The following is an 18,498-nucleotide window of genomic DNA, read 5'->3' as shown; positions in this document are numbered from 1 at the left end:
TCGGTTCTCACATGTTTTGATACGATCATGAGTTTGAACACGGTATGCGTGTCTAAATGTTCATTAGTGGTGGATCTGTGACTATTATTATTACCGTTAAATATCTATGTTCAGTTGATGCATACATTAAACAGTTTGCATGCAATTTCATGATCAGACTCGTGCACTGCTGCACAAAATCCCATTTTAACACAGCTTCACTCAGATCGTCTCATTGCTCTTGCACACATGACCACATCATCATGACCCGCTTATGCCCTTTTATGCATAAAACATTGTGTGTGTGTGTGTGTGTGTGTGTGTGCAGTCAGTGTTTGGAGGAAGGAGTTGACACAGCAGCTCATGTTACACTCACTATCCGAACAGAAGAGCCACTGTACCCACTGCACAGGACAGATATCAGATCCACAGCCAGTTCTTCATGTCTGACCTCTGGATGATCTTCTCATGAAGTCTTGTGTCATTTCATGAGCACAGTTTGTTCAGAAGAAATCTGAGGATGCAAATGTGCGCTGTGGTTGATTTGTTGCTTGCAACAGTGCTTCTGGTGAAAAGGAAGTGGCAAATACAGTATCTTACAACAAACACTACATTTTTATACAATACCATGCAATGCAATCCATCTCAAATAACATTATTGCTTACATTAAACAATTATTTAGCTGTTAAAGCACTAGTTTATCCAAAAATGAAAGTTTGCTAAAAAAAATCGTTACCTTCAGGCCATGTGAGAGGTGAAGAGTTTGTTTCTTCATCAGATTTGGAAAAATGTAGCATTCCATCATTAGCTCACCAATGAATGTGAATGGGTGCCGTCAGAATGAAAGTCCAAACAGATGCTAAAGACATCACAATAATCCACAAGTTATCCGTATAATCTTGTAATCTGTATATAATAAGTAATCTGATTAATCTGGTGAAGCCTAAGCAAAACTGCATTTGTGAGAAATAAATCCACTGGTAACCTGTTTTTAACTAAAATACACATCCACAATCCATTATAATGTTTCTTCCAGTGAAAAACTGGTCTGGTCTGAATCAGGAGAGAAATCTGCACTGTTTACAAGCCAAAACGGCTCTGGATTTTGATGTGAGAGACACCAGGAGCTGGACGTTTTCACTGGAGGATGCGTTATAATGGATAATGGATTTCTATTTTAGACAGAAGCAAGTTTAAAACGTCTTAATGGTGGATTTGTTTCTTACAAACACGCAGCTTTCATCTTCTCAAGATGTTAACTGATGGATTGGAGTGGTTTGGATTACTTGTGATGTTTTTATCGGCTGTTTGGACTCTCATTCTGACGGCACCCATTCACATCCATTGGCGAGCAAGTGATGGAATGCTAAATTTTCAGTAAATGCTCACTTTCGGCCGAACTACTCCTTTAGATCATCTTAATATTTGATCGAACGCTGGTGTGAAGTGCGTCCCCTTCGCCAGCGACAGATGGTCTCCAGGTTCTCGGCTTGTCGCTTCACTTCAGGTGTTCGTCCTGCTCTCCAGTGTCACCCATCAGATCTCTAGCTCAACAGGTTTTGGGTTTCCACTAAGCAGGGCCAGAAGCCGCTCACCTGTGCAGTGTTGCCTGGCTACCCTCATCTATAATTGAACACAGCAGACCCGACTGCAGACGGCTGCTGACGCCTTGCTCTTCACTGTGCAGAAGACCACGAGCCACCCAGAGCCCATGCAGAACGGAGAGGCCATGAGTCCAGACGCACAGGACTCCAGAGGACCGGCGGGGCAGGAGGAGCACCAGGGAGCCGTCCCGTCAGCGCCGCCGCTGCCCCAGGAGCCTCAGCCGTGTCCGAGGCCCAGACTGGTGTTTCACACGCAGCTGGCGCACGGGAGCCCCACGGGACGCATTCACGGCTTCACCAACGTCAGGGAGCTTTATGCCAAGATCGCCGAGGTCTTCGACATCTCTGCTTCTGAGGTACGGCGAGCCTTCGGGACTTTTTGGGTCAAAGGGGTGGTGTGTGGGTCATCTGTTTCTTGGAAAGTACACTGGAGTTTGCTCTTCAGGTAGTAAACGTCTTGTTGAAGGTCAATAGATAATGTATCGCCATTGTATTAGTTATCTCCATTGTTACAGCTATTAAAATTGATAAAATATATATTATATACAGTATACATTTTCTCTTATTTCAGTTACAAAATTACGCAAAATAATTACTTACATGCTAGTGGCTAGTTAATGGGGGAAAAAACTAATAAATACAAATAATTAATATTTTCATATATGTCAGTGGCTAGTAAATTAGGGATATAAATAAATGTATACTATATTTTCATATATCAGTGGCAGCTATAAACTCGTAATTGATATATATATATATATATATATATATATATATATATATATATATATATATATATATATATATATATATATATATATATCTCAGTGGCTAGTAAACTCGTAAAAATAAATGAATAAATAAATATTCATTTATGTCAGTGGCTATTAAGCTAGTGAAATAAATAAATATTTTCCTATATCAGTGGCAGCTAGTAAACTCATAAAAATAAATGAATAAATAAATAAATAAATAAATATTAATTTATGCCAGTGGATAGTTATTAAAATAAATAGAAGGATCATGTTTTCATATATGTTGTCGACTAGTAAAATAAATGTTAAGTGTCTTCATAAATTCCAGTAGCTAGTACATGGGGTAAAGGGGAAACTTTTTATTTATTATTTATTATTATTTTTATAAGCCCTTGGCTGGTAAGTGATAAATAAATGAAATTAATAAATGAATTATTAAAAATAATAAATATTTTTTAAATGTGCCAGTGGCTAGTAAATTTAAACAAACAAGCAAATGTTCTACATCTAAAACAATTAAAAAATATTAAACATATTCCAAAATGTTTTTAATATGAACACGTTTTTAAATGTATTTGTAGTATTTGTGTAAAACATTAAATAATTAAAATGATTTATTAAAATTAAACAAAATGTATTAATTAAATCAAATAAACAAAAATGTTTTTTAGTTATGTGCCCCTGCTTGTTAATCACCAGATCAAGTTACATAACCAATCAGTTTTATCTGTAATCTTTTCTTCAGAACAACTTTAAACAACTAATTGTAAAAATCACACAGCCTTCAGGAGAAAATGTCCTTCAAGAACCTGTTATCAAGACATTTCGGCCTTCTTGAAGGGGTCAAGGCTGGAAAAAATGTAGTTTTTATCTCAAACCAAACAAACACATGCTTCAGTTCGAGTCGAAAGTTCAATGTGAAGAAAGACTTCAAGGTCACCACTATAAACAATTACATCCTCACATTTATAGCTAAAGCTGACAATATTTCATATTGTTTGTTTTGCGCACGTTAAGTGTAAGTTTGTGCTAAAATTGAAAAGATTTTTGTGGAAATTAACAAGAAGACTCGTGCCCTAATTTCTAGCAAACAGGGCTGTTAGCATGTTAGCATACTTTTGAAAATAAGTTTATTCAAGTGTGCTATTAATATACTTCTTATAAACTAAAAAATAGGAAAGTATACTTTTAGTTTACTTTTTATGTACTTCTCAGAAATGGGCTTTATGTACTCCTCATAAATATACTTAAAATGACATTTAAGTATACTTGACTTATACTTACAAAAAGTCTATAAATATACTTGAGCTATACTCCTAGAATCTGTGTTTTCATTATTATACAGTAGAGGGCGCTAGTACACATCTTCTGCACAGAATTTCCCCCCAAAAAACCAACAGATACTAGCACATGTAACACGATCATCTGACATGAAACCGCATCAAAACTGTAAAGTTATGGAATAAAATGAGCGATGAAGAGGTATAATTACAGTCAAGCTTTGGGGCGTCGATTGACTCCATCTACGTTTTGATTATCATTCTGAATCCAATTCATAGTCTTTTTTCAGCTTTTTGTTCAAAATGTTATTTATTTTTTATGAAACACATTAAAGTGTTTAAAAAAAGAATGCATGAAGCTAGAATAAAATGTTTTTTTTTTACAAGCAGATACCCTATTATTTATTTTGTATGTTCAGATATTCATGTAGCAAAATATATACATATTAAAACCTAAATAGGGACATAGTAGTATACTTAAAGTATGAAAACTCATGAGTATACTTGCAGTATTTAATTAGTAAACTCTCACTAAACTGTAGTACAAAATACAAACAGAGGAAAACTAGTTGTGTACTCAAAGTTTGCTACTGTTATACTTAAAAGTACACTTTTATATACTAGAAAGTTGGCCAATTTAGTCCCAAGGAGTACTGAAACAGTTCACTTACAAATATACTATTAGAACACTGATATTTGTATACTTGCTACATAAAATATACTTGAACCTTACTTAAGTATACTTAGTAAAATAAAATTGAAGTATACTACTTCTATATACTTCTTACCATACAACTACTATACTACTTTTTGGTAAGGGTAGTTAAACACTGTAATATGAATACAATTCAAGTTTTAATCAACGGTTTCCATTTGACTACCAAGTTATATTCTAGCATAGGCTTGCAAGTACTAGTTGAACCCATAAACATCATGGTTGAACCACAACGGCGCCATCTTGTGTGCCGTCTTCCCGCACTTATGATGGAAAACGGCGGGAAAGGTTCAGTCCGGTTACTAGTCTGAGGCATGTTTTTGTATTTTTTCCCGTCCAGATCCTCTTCTGCACGCTGAACTCGCACAAAGTGGACATGCAGAAGCTTCTGGGCGGTCAGATCGGTCTGGAGGACTTCATCTTTGCGCACGTGAGGGGAGAAACTAAAGAGGTGGAGGTCGTTAAAACCGAGGACGCGCTCGGTCTCACCATCACCGACAACGGCGCGGGATACGCCTTCATTAAAGTGCGCGCTAGATTTAACGGTTTCCTGGAGTGAACATTTCAGCCCCCAAAACGATCATTCCATTCATTAAATAAAACAACATATATAAATTAAAAATCTTAAATTCTTTCGCATATAGTCATTAATTAAATAAGCAAAAAATGTTAGCAATATAAGTAAATAAATATCCCACATAAATAGTAAAGTGGGTGTAAGTTATCAACATATACTGTGTTTCCTGAATATATTAAATTAAATTTAACATTTAAGCCTCCAAATGGCTTAAATGTAGTCAATCAATAATTTAATTTTGTTTTTGAATATGCCAGTGGCTGGTTAAAACATAAAGTAGGATAATAAATAAAGTTAGGGGAAAAATAATTAATAAAGTTGGTATAATGAAATGAACCACCACATTTTTCTGGAAAAACATGCTTTAAAAAAATAAATAAAATAAAAAATAAAAACTTTTTGAAATTGTAACCTCCAAAATGAAACTACAATCCTGGCAAAAGTAAATAAATAATAAAAGTAATAATAAATAAATAAAACAATACGAATGAATAAATAAATTGAAAATAATAAATAAATAAACAATAATAAATATACAAACACACAAGTCATGACCAGACAACTCAAAAGTCAATGTTAAATGAACTTTATTTTATATCAAATGCATAGAAATGCAGCATGCATTTTGCAATTAAATGTTACTTATGAATAAAAATAAAGGATGTCAATGTAAAAAAAAAAAGTCTAATTTTTTAACAAAAACCTAAGGCCAGTTGCAAATAGTGAAATAAAAGTAATAGACATATATGCAAATGTAAAAATGTACAAAACTGGACACCAATGAAACGTTTTTATTATGCATTATTTTGTATTGTTTTACATAATTTAATACTTTATATAAATATGTATTTACATAATGTAATATAATATAGGTATTTGATATGATGTGTCTTGTTTTAGAGGATAAAGGAAGGCAGCACCATTGACCGAATCAAGACGGTGTGTGTGGGCGATCACATCGAGGCCATTAATGACCAGAGCATTGTGGGATGTCGACATTATGAAGTGGCCAAGATGCTAAAGGAGCAGCAGAGAGGAACGCCATTCACCCTGCGCCTGGTCGAGCCCAAGAAAGCCTTCGGTCAGAACTCACATAACATCTCATATCACATCTACACATGCTTCTGGCTTCATCAAAACTCACACAATACACCTGACATCTATTAACACCAATCAACCGCTGGCTGGGTTTACTACAGAGCACAAGCAGTTTCATCATCTCAGTGTTAGAAACTCACTCTGGACCTTATCTTCAGGAGATCATGTGTTCACAATGTGGAATAACATCATATTATAGGCCTATTCGGGTATTAGCCTAAATCTTACAGTAGTATAGGAATGAAAAAAAAAAAAATTATATATATATATATATATATATATATATACACACACACACACACACACACACACACACACACACAAACACATACAGTATGTGTGTAATATAACATTTATTTAAAATAAAAAATTAAAATGGCAGTGGGCAATATATTGAAGAGTAGAGCACCATCGTGTGGTAAACAGGGGTAAGTTATAAAAAGCATGAATAATTTTATATAAATAAATATTACAAAATGTATTTAAAAGTTATTAAATATACTATATATATATATATATATATATATATAAAATTATGAATTTCTTTGACATATTTATACGAGTATGATATTACTAGGCTATAGATATTTAAATAGTTAGAAGTGTATTATTTAAATAATTGTAAATAATATATAAATAACCATAAATCCATAGTAAATTAATACTTATTAGACATTTATATTTATGAAATAACAAAAATATTCAACTTAATTAAAAGTTAGAATTTATAATAATTTTAGCTGAGTAGCAGAATTTAAATAGCCTTTAGAATTACATTAAATCAATTCAATAGAAATGTTGATATGAAAATGCCTTGAATCAATGAATCATTGTTTTGAATACCCTATATGACTCCTCTGAATAAACTGATTCACCATTAGAAATATATATTTAATAATAAATGCATATTTACATATACATATGTATTGCTATGGGTAGTACATAACTAGATTTCAATATTATGTATAATATCAATATGTATTATAAATGCATTTATTTATACATTTCTTTTACATACAAGTATAACAAAACATTCAGAAATGTTTCAGTCGCTCCTGAACACACAATCATTAATCAGATTCATATTGTTACATTACAGTGACCTCAGACCACCCACAGCATTTAGGACATAACAGTAACAAAAAAGACCCACATACTCAATCATAATACACATCTAGCATGTATTTTGAGCTGTAGATCCTCACATTAAAGGACATTACAGCTGTAAAATCAAAACTAAGAAATCAAGTTTACACAAATACAATCCCTTTTAAAACTAACCAGGGCTTTATTATAGTGAAAGTATAGCAGCCATGTTTTTCTAACTTTAACAGGACACAGGATGAAAACAGAGATGCAGTTATTGCACTTTAGGAATACCAGAACTTCAGATAGTTTCAATATACTTGTCTTAAACAACCCTGATTAAAGACAAGAGAGATTTAAAGCCAGATTTGTGTTTATGCATGAGGAATTTAGCTGGAAGCACAAATTTAGTTATTTTTTCTTATATTCTTGCTTCTTGCTAATCTTGAAATTTGGCACAGTGGTAGAGGACAGCCCCATCATTAACCATAGAAACCTTGGAGTCTCTAACTCAAACTCGCTAGCGCCACCACTTGTCCAAAATGTGCACTTTTTATGCTAATTAATTTTGAACAATAAGGCACAGAAGGAAAATTTATTTTTTCCTCCGATTCCTTGCTTCATGCTGTGTCGAAATGACACCAAAAATGTTAAGGTTAATTTTTAACTGTTCTTAAAAACCTACTCTTTGAACTCATCCTAGACATTTTGTCTGATTTTCACCAGAATGGGGTCAGATCATCTTCAGACCTTCAGAAGTTTCAACGCTGTGTCACCTAGTGGTCAGGAGATATGCAAAATGCATATTTTTGCTTATAATTTCTGAATGTTTTGGCCAAAAATCTCTTTAGATTCGTTCAGCATTTTAATTTTATAGTAAAATGCTGTATTTTACGAATACATTAACATATTGCTACAAAACTTGGCATGGGTAATCAGCACGATGCCCTGAAGGAGCCTGAGAAGGTTGGAAACAGCACCACCTAGTGTTAAAATCAAATATTCACATGGTTATAACATTGGGTGTGGTCAACTTATTTTCAATGGAGCTACCTTTATAAACTCCTGAATCCTTGCTGAGTCCAAAGGTACCAAATATGCCAGGATTTGCCTTATGGTTTGTGCAAAGTTGCATTTTAGAGCTTTATCTGAGATCGACACGAAACCACCGTAGGACATTTGCAAACATACATGTAGCGAGCAGGCTACATGCTGATGCCTAATTACCAAAATTTTGACATTAAGTGGTAAAAAATAAAAATAATGCAAACAAAGTCAGCAATCAGTAATTTTTTCTCTCCTAGCATATAATATAACTATAACCAGTGCTTTAAGTGGGCCGGTACGCACCGGTACTCAGTACCGGCACTTCCTCTTGAGCGTACCGCCACCTCTCCGTGCGCCCAGAACGTGCTTTTAGCGGTAAGTTCATTTGGACATCTGCTTTAATAGAGGTTTCAATCCTTTGTCTGCGCTGCGGCTTTTCCGAACGCCTTTCACAATGCACACTTCCTAATTCTTCCTAGTTCGGAGTATGGAGCGTGAATCATTTGAACCAGTTCGGGAGTTTGGAGCGGGTTAGCGAATCATTTGAGTCAGATCGGGAGTTCGGAGCGGGTTCGCGAATCATCTGAGTCAGTTTGGGGATCGCGAATCTTTTGAGTCAGTTTGGGAGTTCGGAGTGGGATCGCGAATCATCTGAGTCAGTTTGGGGATCGCGAATCATTTGAGTCAGTTTGGGAGTTCGGAGTGGGATCGCGAATCATTTGAATCAGTTCGGGAGTTCGGAGCGGGTTCGCGAATCATTGAGTCAATTTGGGGATCGCAAATCATTTGAATCAGTTCGGGAGTTCGGAGTGGGATCGCGAATCATTTGAATCAGTTCGGGAGTTCGTAGCGGGTTTGCGAATCATTTGAGTCAGTTTGGGGATCGCGAATCATTTGAGTCAGTTTGGGAGTTCGGAGTGGGATCGCGAATCATTTGAATCAGTTTGGGAGTTCGGAACGGGTTCGCGAATCATTGAGTCAATTTGGGGATCGCAAATCATTTGAATCAGTTCGGGAGTTCGGAGTGGGATCGCGAATCATTTGAATCAGTTCGGGAGTTCGTAGCGGGTTTGCGAATCATTTGAGTCAGTTTGGAAGTTTGAATGCAGTAGCTCTTTCTAAGGGCATTTTTTCAAAATCCTTTTGCACATTTTATTTATGTTCAGTAGTTCTTTCTAGCTCAAGCAAATCCACAAACTAATAAAAGGATTTATTATTATGGTTGCCTGTTGACTGCTGTATATAAAACCCCTTCAATATAGTTGTTGTTACCTCAGGGGGTGAGGGGAGTCATCAAAAAAAAACAAAAAAAAAAAAAAAAACAGAAAATTTTCTTTTTTGGTTATAATAGAGTACCGGCACCTCTTTTGGGCCACTTAAAGCAGTGACTATAACTCCAAAAGGAAATTAGATATTTTCAACAAATCTGAAACACGTATGTATGGGCACACTCCAAGGACACATAAAACATTTGGTGGGATTGTGCCTTTTGGATCGCTATAATTGAACAAAACATGAAATTCTCATTGACTACAATAGAGTATCGTGATATAAAATGCTATACTTTACGAATGCATTGGTGTACCACTGCAAAACAAAGTACTCAAAAAGTTTTGAGACAGTGCCACCTTGTGGTCAAGATTATAATGACATTTTAAATAAAGTATTTATATTTATGCATTTAGCAGACACTTTTACGCTTCAATTTTTTTTTACCAGTATGTGTGTTCCCTGGGAATTGAACCCACAACCTTTTGGACTGCTAATGCAATGACCTACCACTGGGCCACATATAATAGTTTTCTGTGAATTTTGCCTATTGTAATGAGACTGGTATATACATATTAATTGGGTCATGCTGAAGGTGTTACCAATGTTGCCATAGTCAGCCAAACTTCCTGTCTGCCATTTAGATTTTCTTTAAAACACTACTTTTTCAAACTCTTCCTACACCATTGGTCTGATTTTGACCCAAAATCGAATCATACCATCTTCATATCATACCATCCTGACAAAACGTTATGGATTTTGTGTCGACAGATAAAACCGTTTTCACATAGGGTGATATCAGGTAAAATGGGCCATCAGGTAAAATGGGCCATTTAAGGTTTGGGGGTCCTAGCCCCTCTGGAATTTAGAACCAATGACTACAAAATATTTCAAACTATTGTCATAACTGTGCTTGACAAGTAACAGGTGATTTAATTGGTTTATGGTTGCTATGGTGGGTGGGGTAATAATTCTTATCAAGACTGCACCAGAGAGCTGCATGGTAAGTAGCCTGGCATACCAAATGTAACTAAACTATTATAAGGATGATAAATCTATAAAAAAACAAACATGCACATAAAAAAAATATGCATAATATCTGCCTTGATGGCATCAATCAGAAATAATGTTGTTAGTTTGGTATATGAACATATTTTTTGAAAAAGTGATGTTTTTCTTGGCGGCCCAATTTACCTTAACCCACTCAGGTAAAATGGGCCACATGGTTTCAGCTAAAATGGGCCATCATCTGTGTCACTCACAAACACATATACACATGTGTGTAAATTTATATATATATTTACATTTAGCTGACACTTTTATCCAAAGCGACTTACAATTACTATATATACTATATATATATATATATGTCAGAGGTCGCACGCCTCTGGAGCAACTAGAGGTTAAGTGTCTTGCTCAGGGACACATTGGTGGATTTGAACCAAGGGCTCTCACACCAAAGGTGTACAAACATAAAATGTGATCCATGTTCTGCCTGGTTTCATGAGAGCTGTGGTGAAGAGAATGGTATCTGTGATGACGATGGTTTAATTTGCAAAGACTGTGTTTGAAAAAAACTTTCATCACACACACACACACAAATCAGTTATCAGTTATCAATTTTGAATATGCATTTTTGTAATTTGCACATTTTGTTCTAAATATATTGTTCACACACACACACACACACACACACACACACACACAAACACACACGCATACACACCCACACACACACACACAACTGACATCAGTTCACTGACCTATGTTGTTCCAAAATTGACTTTTTTTAATTGCACATTTGAATATGTGGGTTTGCACCCAAAATGTATTTTTTTTTTAATGGCACATATGGATATGTTTTTTTAATGCAGTTTAAATGTTATGTGGCTATATAAGCAGTTGTTTTGAAATTAAAATTGATGATAAATTACTATTTCCCTTTGCAGTTTGAACGGACCATTTTACCTGAACAGCTGGCCCATTTTACCTTAAACTGCTCATGCAAAAAAGTTGGCACAACTGATGTTTCAAGAACTGTAGGGCCTTAATAATTATATTTTATTACATAATTTCAACACAAAATTATCAAAAACAGTCATTATTAATCATAAATACACATGGAATAGGCATATATGGTATTGTATTATTGTCCCAAACGATTTACCAAAAAGTGGCCCAATTTAGCTGATATCACCCTAGGCTACTACAGCAATGAATGATGCCAAAAATGACACTTGAGGCTGTATCTCTGTAATGCTTTGGCATATTGACACCGATCTTGTGTGTGTGTGTGTGCCAGTGTAATCTCACAAAGAACACACCACCTCAATTTGATAAAAGCTCCACCTATTTGTCAAACGTGATAAACCAATAAATCATATTACTAGAGGTTGCATTCATGATTTTTCAGCCTTTTTATGTCTAATATCAGTTATTCTGAAGCTTCTGTAGTGCTGGGCCCTGTAATTGCTCCTTGCAGCTATATTATTATTATCATAATCACGTCCATTAGCTTTTTGTGAAATTTGGAGTCACTCATTAATTTCATTGAGATCTTCATATTTAATGACAGAACTATAGTTTCCTACCAATATCAAGTGACTACAGCAATAAAATGGAAAAACAAACCCTTCGCCAGGGTTTTTCTAACGCGTGTTTGAGAAAGCAGGTACAGTGCGTTTATGAACTACTGGCCTCCATAAACGAGCTGGTAATTGCCCCGTGCGCAGGGCTGAGTAATTACAGACCCAAATCAGTTAATGCTAATAATTAGCCGAGGTGCGTTTTCTCCCACAGAAAAACAAACACTCATGTAAATCCCGCCTCGCTCGGCAGACTGAGCAAATGCTGAACGAGCCTCTGTTGTCTGTGACAGCCAATTACTGCCGTTAATAAACGAAAGGCCTTTGATTATCATTATAGCATTAGCTAATTGGATGTTTTAAGTGATGGATTAGTCTTTGTGAGAGAAGCGTGGGTAATTACGCTCCCGAGCGCGCGCTCAATTCCCTCATCGTGTTTAAGATCAAAGGAAAAATGGCCGCCACTGGCTGCTAATGCTGTAGCCTGCTAACTAGCTACAAGTAGTTCAGCTTTTCTACTTTAGCATTGTATATTTAAAATGTTATTGCCTTCTGAAGCAGCTTCATAGCTTTTTCTTTGTAGCTTGTAGTGAAGCTAACTCATGTTTTAAACATTTAGCTTTTCTGTAGTTGTAAATTAGAAGCTTCCTGAAAAATGGAGAGAACTGTATACAGGTCATGGCATGCAAATGTTTGGGAACCCCTTGCAGAATCTGTGAAAATGTGAGTAATTTTTACAAAATAAGAGAGATCATACTAAATGCATGCTGTTTTTTATTTAGTACTGTCCTGTTAGATATAGTTCACGAGACAAAAAAATATCAAAAATGTATTATTTATTGACATTGACATTTATTGACGAATAAAGTAATGTTGGCCTGAGGAGAAAGATTTTAATAGAAAATGCTAAAAATCAGTGAATCATTGTTTTGAATCCCTTACTTTAGTCACCTAAATAAACTGACCATAGTATAGATTTAGTTTTTATCTCTAGATTTGTTAAAGTTTTTTTTTTATTTTTCATGTGGTTTTGTCATTTTATTAGATTTTGTTCCTTTTAAAAGTTTTTTTTTTAGTTCAGCTTTAGTTTGTTCAGCACATCAAGTTAACCTGCTGTGAACAAAAATTATATATTAATAAAATATTAGGCTTACATTTACAGTAATACCAAAGCGGATATGAGTAGCACAATTTGTCCAAAGCCATTAACAGGAAACCGAAGCTTGGAATTTTTTTCTTTTTAACACTATAGATGATTAAATCCATTTTCCTGGTTTCCCGCTGTGAAGCGGTTGAAAGGTTAAGTGTGTTTGTGTTTATGTTTGTGTGTCGATCAGACATGATAGGCCAAAGGACGCGAGCGCCAAAGTCCAGCGAGGGCAAAATGGTTAGTGGGAAAGAGACGCTGCGGCTGCGCTCCAAAGGATCGGCCACACTGGAGGAAACCGTGAGTCAGGGTGCAAATCCCATGCCTTTTCAACCTTAAACTTGCTCTTTATTTCATCTCAAACCATGTCTTTCTACAGCCCAGTGAGTTCGAAGACAAGGCCATCAAGAAGGTCGATGACCTCCTGGAGAGTTACATGGGGATTCGAGACCTTGAGCTCGGTGAGAGCCTTACCGTAAAAGGCCTGCGAGACTCGAGCAGAGCATCTGTGGTTCCCAGAAATTCATGAGCATTAGAGAAAGCCCATGGGACCAACTGCATCCAAAAAACACATTTTTGGAATAGTTCACCCAAAAATGACAATGTGCTAAAAACTAGCTCACCCTCAGGCCTTCTGAGATGTAGAAGAGTTTGTTTCTTCACCAATTTTGGAGAAATGCATCATTCCATCACTTCCTCAGCAGTGGATACTCTGCAGTGAATGGGTGCCGTCAGAATGAGAGTCCAAACAGCTGAAAAAACTTTTCTGCATTGTTTTAAACTAAATGTTATATATATATAATGTGTGTGTATGTGTATATATATATATATATATATATATATATATATATATATATATGTATGTATGTGTGTGTGTTGGAAACACCTCTACAGCATTTAAATGTTTATGATCATTGGATTCTATTAAAATCAACTTGTGACTGTGAGGATATCTTGGATAGCATTGCCTCATTAGGACCTACAAGTCATAAATTAAAGATAAATCCTTGGCTAAATGATAATACCGTTTCCTCAGAAGGCAAGCAGAGAGAAGATGTTCATTGTGATATTCTTAGAGACTCCCTATTTAGTTATCAAAAGACAGTAAGAAATGCTAAAAATACTTACTTCTCTACTATTATTAGGGCACATATTAACAATTCCAAACAATTCATTTTTGAGCCTATTACCTCGACTATGATGCAGTATATTATTAAAAAAATGAAGCCAACATTCTTTGCAAATGATTTCAGACGTAGTCGTTTGTTAAAGCAGACTTTTGTCTGTGTACCACTAAGTTTAGCACATCTGATCAACAAAAGTTTGTCTAGTGGAATATGTACACGAGTTAAAACATACTGTGACGACACCTCGGTGAAAGCGACCAAATTTAGCTTTAGGATGAAATGCATAATTATAGACCAATCTCTCAGATGTGTTTTGCCCCAAAAATCTTAGAAAAAGTTGCATTGCAACAACTACTTTAGTATCGAAGCGCAAATTCTATAGGAGAAAGGTTTCAATCGGGGGCCAAAACTGAGACGGCACTATTGAAAGTGTTAAGTGATATCTTCTTGGCCTTAGACAAAGGAGATGGTGTTGTTTTGGTGTTGCTTGATTTTAGGGCAGGTTTTTACATGATCGACCATAACATCGACTCATCTCCAGCCTTGAACATTAAATAGGGATAAAGGGTACAGCCCTGAAATGGTTTCATTCCTATTTGAGCGATAGATGTTTTTCAGTTAACTATAATAAATAAAATCTCAGGTAAAAAACATCTTCCTTGGGGGGTTCCACAAGGCTCTGTCCTTTCTCCTGTACTGTTTTCTTCATACTTGCTCGCTCTGGGCAGCATTTTTAGAAAGTAGGTAGTAAAGTATGTAGTACTTAGCCACATGTTTGTCTCGACCTCAATCAGTACAAAATGTTGCGGGGAGGTTACTAAAAACTTAAAATAAGAATCAATTAACCCTGTTGTAGTTTCTTTAAATCGGCTCTCGGTCCATTTTAGAATTAAATATAAACTTTTATTTTTTCATGTTCAAATCTTTAAACAACAAGGCCCCAACGTATTTGTCAAACCTTTTAATCCCATATAATCCTCCTAGAACACTACGATCAGAGTATCAAAATCATTATATGTTGATGTTTGTTCCTATTCTTGTACTTATGTAAAGCACTTTGGTTCAACCTTGGTTGTGTTTTAAATGGTGCTATATAAAAAAACAAGAGTCACTAATTCCCACGTTATCCACACCAATCCAGTCCACCAGTTAACATCTTGAGCAGACAAAAGCAGAACCGAAACCATCATTAAGATGTTTTAAACTAATATACAATCCATAATAACGCTTCCTCCAGTGAAAAAGTAATCTGGGTCTGAATCAGGAGAGAAATTACTACTAATCAAGTACTTGATTATGGACCCGCATTTTATATCGGTGGATTTTTTTTTTTTTTTTTTTTTTTTGTGTGCGTGTTCTCAAGATGTGAACTGATGTACTGTAGTGGTGTGGGTTATTGTGATGTTTTCATCAAATGTTCAGACTCTCATTCTGACGGCACCCATTCACTGCAGAGCATCCATTCCTGAGCAATGAATGATTTTGTATCTCATTCGTGTCCTACAGCTACTACCATCGTAGAAGCCGGGAAGAACAAGAGGAACCCAGATGATTTTGCCGAGGCACTCGACTCAGTTCTGGGTGACTTCGGTTTTCCTGATGTCTTTCTGTTTGACGTTTGGGGCGCTATGGGAGACGGGAAGAACGGACGCCTTTAAGAGGTAATGCATGGATTAAAGATATTTCGTAGGGAAAAGGTCGTTCCGTTTTGTCTTGTAGGCAAATTTGGTTATAGGTATTACTTTGATACATTTTTATTAATACTTTTTATTTACATAGCTAAATTTAGGAATAATGTATGATAGTTTTGCAATATACATAGTCAAATATAAAATAAAATGGGAAAATATTAAATATTAATAATTATGATATTAATACTATTACCTTTTATATTCTTTTATTTACACTTGTTTCCACATAGATTATGACAACAACCAAATTTTTTTCTGATTATACTTTAAATTATTCACTTGCATTTGATCAAAATGTGTGGCAGTTTTCATATATATTCTTGGTAATACATAGCAAATTTATTTAAAGCATTAAACATTTTCACTAACTGATAACACAAAGCAGGTAATCTCAGGAATAGTTTATTTACGGTAGCTCTCAAACACACACACTTACAGAAAAACATTAGCAGGTGTTTCTTTCTGACCATTAGAAGCTTAACGTCAGATGCTACACGCTAACGCTATCTCACACGAGCACATGCTTTTCCTGTCTTGTGTTTTTCAGAGTACATCAGACATCTAAGAGACATTCAAGCTTGACGTCTGTCATCTGTTTTCATATACTCAATCCTCCCAATTCCCACCTTTATCCTGAGGAAGGAGAACGTCAAGGTATTAGCGGCTAATCAGCATGCTAACGCAAACATCAAGTGTGTAAAGCTGTATGATTAAGTAGGTCAGACTGTATTTCCCACCAATGTTTATAGCGAACTAGGATATATACCAATCTTTTAAAGTGTTTTACATGATAACTTTGACATTTAGAAGTAGTATATGTTAGCTTAGCTTAGACTAGCCTTTCCTTGATTTGATGTCTTTTGTGTTATTTATAAATACATTGTGTTACTGGTGAAATGAATGATCTTTTACGATTAATGACAGATCTTGTGACACGATTAGCTTGTGTATATATGAATAATATTTAATCAATTCTGTGCACATCTAATGTGTGTTTAACTTAAAAATCTACTAAATGCGTATTGTATATCCTGTTTTACAACTGTTTTAGATGACTTGATGTGACATTTGAATATATGCAAAGATTAAAAACATACCACAAATTGACTTTTTGTACATTCACATTACAAAGAGAGCAACAAATGGCTCACAAATTTCCTTTAGACAAAGTGAAATTAAATTCTGCACAAAAATTACACCAATCAGAAAATGGCGACAAGTATATAACACCGAAAGAGCACTCCAAATCTGTGAATGGCCACGCTCTTTAGTCTCGAACTACTTAAATATTTCTGTGTGTGTGCATAACATGGTTAATTTGCAGCTAGTTATGCTAATGCTAATTTAGCATTAACAGTCATAGCCGTGAAATAATTGCAGACTGGGAATGCTTTCATGAATTTAGTTGACATTACTTATCCATAGTTGTTTCCTGTTAGCCAAGTGCACACTTAAATACAGAAGTTTATCATCATGATTACGGTCTGCAACCAAAACCCCCTTGTTTTTATCCAACGTGTGAACTACTGAGAGGTTGAAGACCCCAGACATTCTTTTTAGACATTTAATCAAAGTTGAAACATGGAACTGTTGGTCAAAAATGTTCTATAAATATAAAATTACCATAAATCAATGTTGTTTACATGCAAGAAACTGTCTTTAGTTTAAACTAGCTGATAAGACTCTCAGCATAATAATTGGCTAAAGCAATCTAAACACAAGAGGGTTGAATAATGATTTTTATGCAGCAATGCTCAGGTTTACAAGTGATATCAAAACAGAGATGAGATCAAAACTCTGACTGCATTTGATGCTAACTTTGTGTCTCCTCACACAATAATAGCCAAATTTGTGCTGGTAATAATACTGGTTAAATTCCTCAGAAGACAAAAATGTTCCAGAAATAAAGAAGAATCGCTTTTGTGGTGGAAGTTGTCTGCCATTTTATCCAAGTGTGTGGTCCTCAAAGTCTTATCAGAAAGGAAAAGGAGGATGTTTGTTTAAGAAGTGAGCCAAAACTGCTCAGTCACCCCACATTAAGCCCAGTTTGCAGTTTTCTACTGTATGTTTTCACTGTAGCCATTGAGTATACAGTCTTGTCTTTTTATCTGATTTTTAAATATATTTTCCCTTTGAATGAGAGTTAATTTTGTGATTTACATCCTAGTTGGTTGGTTTGGTTCATTGCTCTCAACTCTTTTAAAAATCCCTCTGGGGAAAACACTCCAGGAACCGCTGAAAGTGGGCGGGAGCTATTGTGCAAAGGCTCCACCTAAAAAAAGACATGATTTCCTTGTTGTTGGCTGTTTGGTTCATGGTTGGGGTTTCTTTTTAATGAAGACTTTTCCAGATACCCACATTTGCGGTCTTTGCACTTCATCACTTGACTACTTCTTTTCAATAACTGATGGGACACACTTATAGTGTTATAAAAAACACGTTTAAACTTTTAAATATCTGTTTAGTAGTACCTACAGTATTGTTCAAAATAATAGCAGTACAATGTGACTAACCAGAATAATCAAGGTTTTTCGTAT

The 18,498-nt window shown here is 35.3% G+C and overlaps 1 protein-coding gene across 1 annotated transcript; it reads left to right on the top strand.

The window, feature by feature from the left end:
• Window positions 1-27: 27 nt before the first annotated feature.
• On the top strand, window positions 28-18,490 carry LOC113096451 (PDZ domain-containing protein GIPC3-like). The gene is made up of 8 exons (XM_026261832.1): window positions 28-42; window positions 1,620-1,940; window positions 4,675-4,860; window positions 5,812-5,992; window positions 13,334-13,443; window positions 13,523-13,604; window positions 15,777-15,931; window positions 16,509-18,490. Exons 1-7 carry the CDS (start codon window positions 28-30, stop codon window positions 15,926-15,928), a joined length of 1,047 nt encoding a protein of 348 aa, XP_026117617.1. The 3' UTR covers window positions 15,929-15,931; window positions 16,509-18,490.
• The last annotated feature ends 8 nt before the right edge of the window (window positions 18,491-18,498 follow it).

The sequence above is a fragment of the Carassius auratus genome, unplaced genomic scaffold (genome assembly GCF_003368295.1).
Source record: "Carassius auratus strain Wakin unplaced genomic scaffold, ASM336829v1 scaf_tig00215934, whole genome shotgun sequence".
NCBI lineage: Eukaryota > Metazoa > Chordata > Actinopteri > Cypriniformes > Cyprinidae > Carassius > Carassius auratus.
This window is presented reverse-complemented; position numbering and strand designations above follow the sequence as displayed.

Coding starts and splice junctions, on each gene's coding strand:
- LOC113096451 (XM_026261832.1), top strand. Junction 1,941..4,674: donor TCGACATCTCTGCTTCTGAG/GTACGGCGAGCC, acceptor TTTCCCGTCCAG/ATCCTCTTCTGCACGCTGAA. Junction 13,605..15,776: donor GATTCGAGACCTTGAGCTCG/GTGAGAGCCTTA, acceptor CGTGTCCTACAG/CTACTACCATCGTAGAAGCC.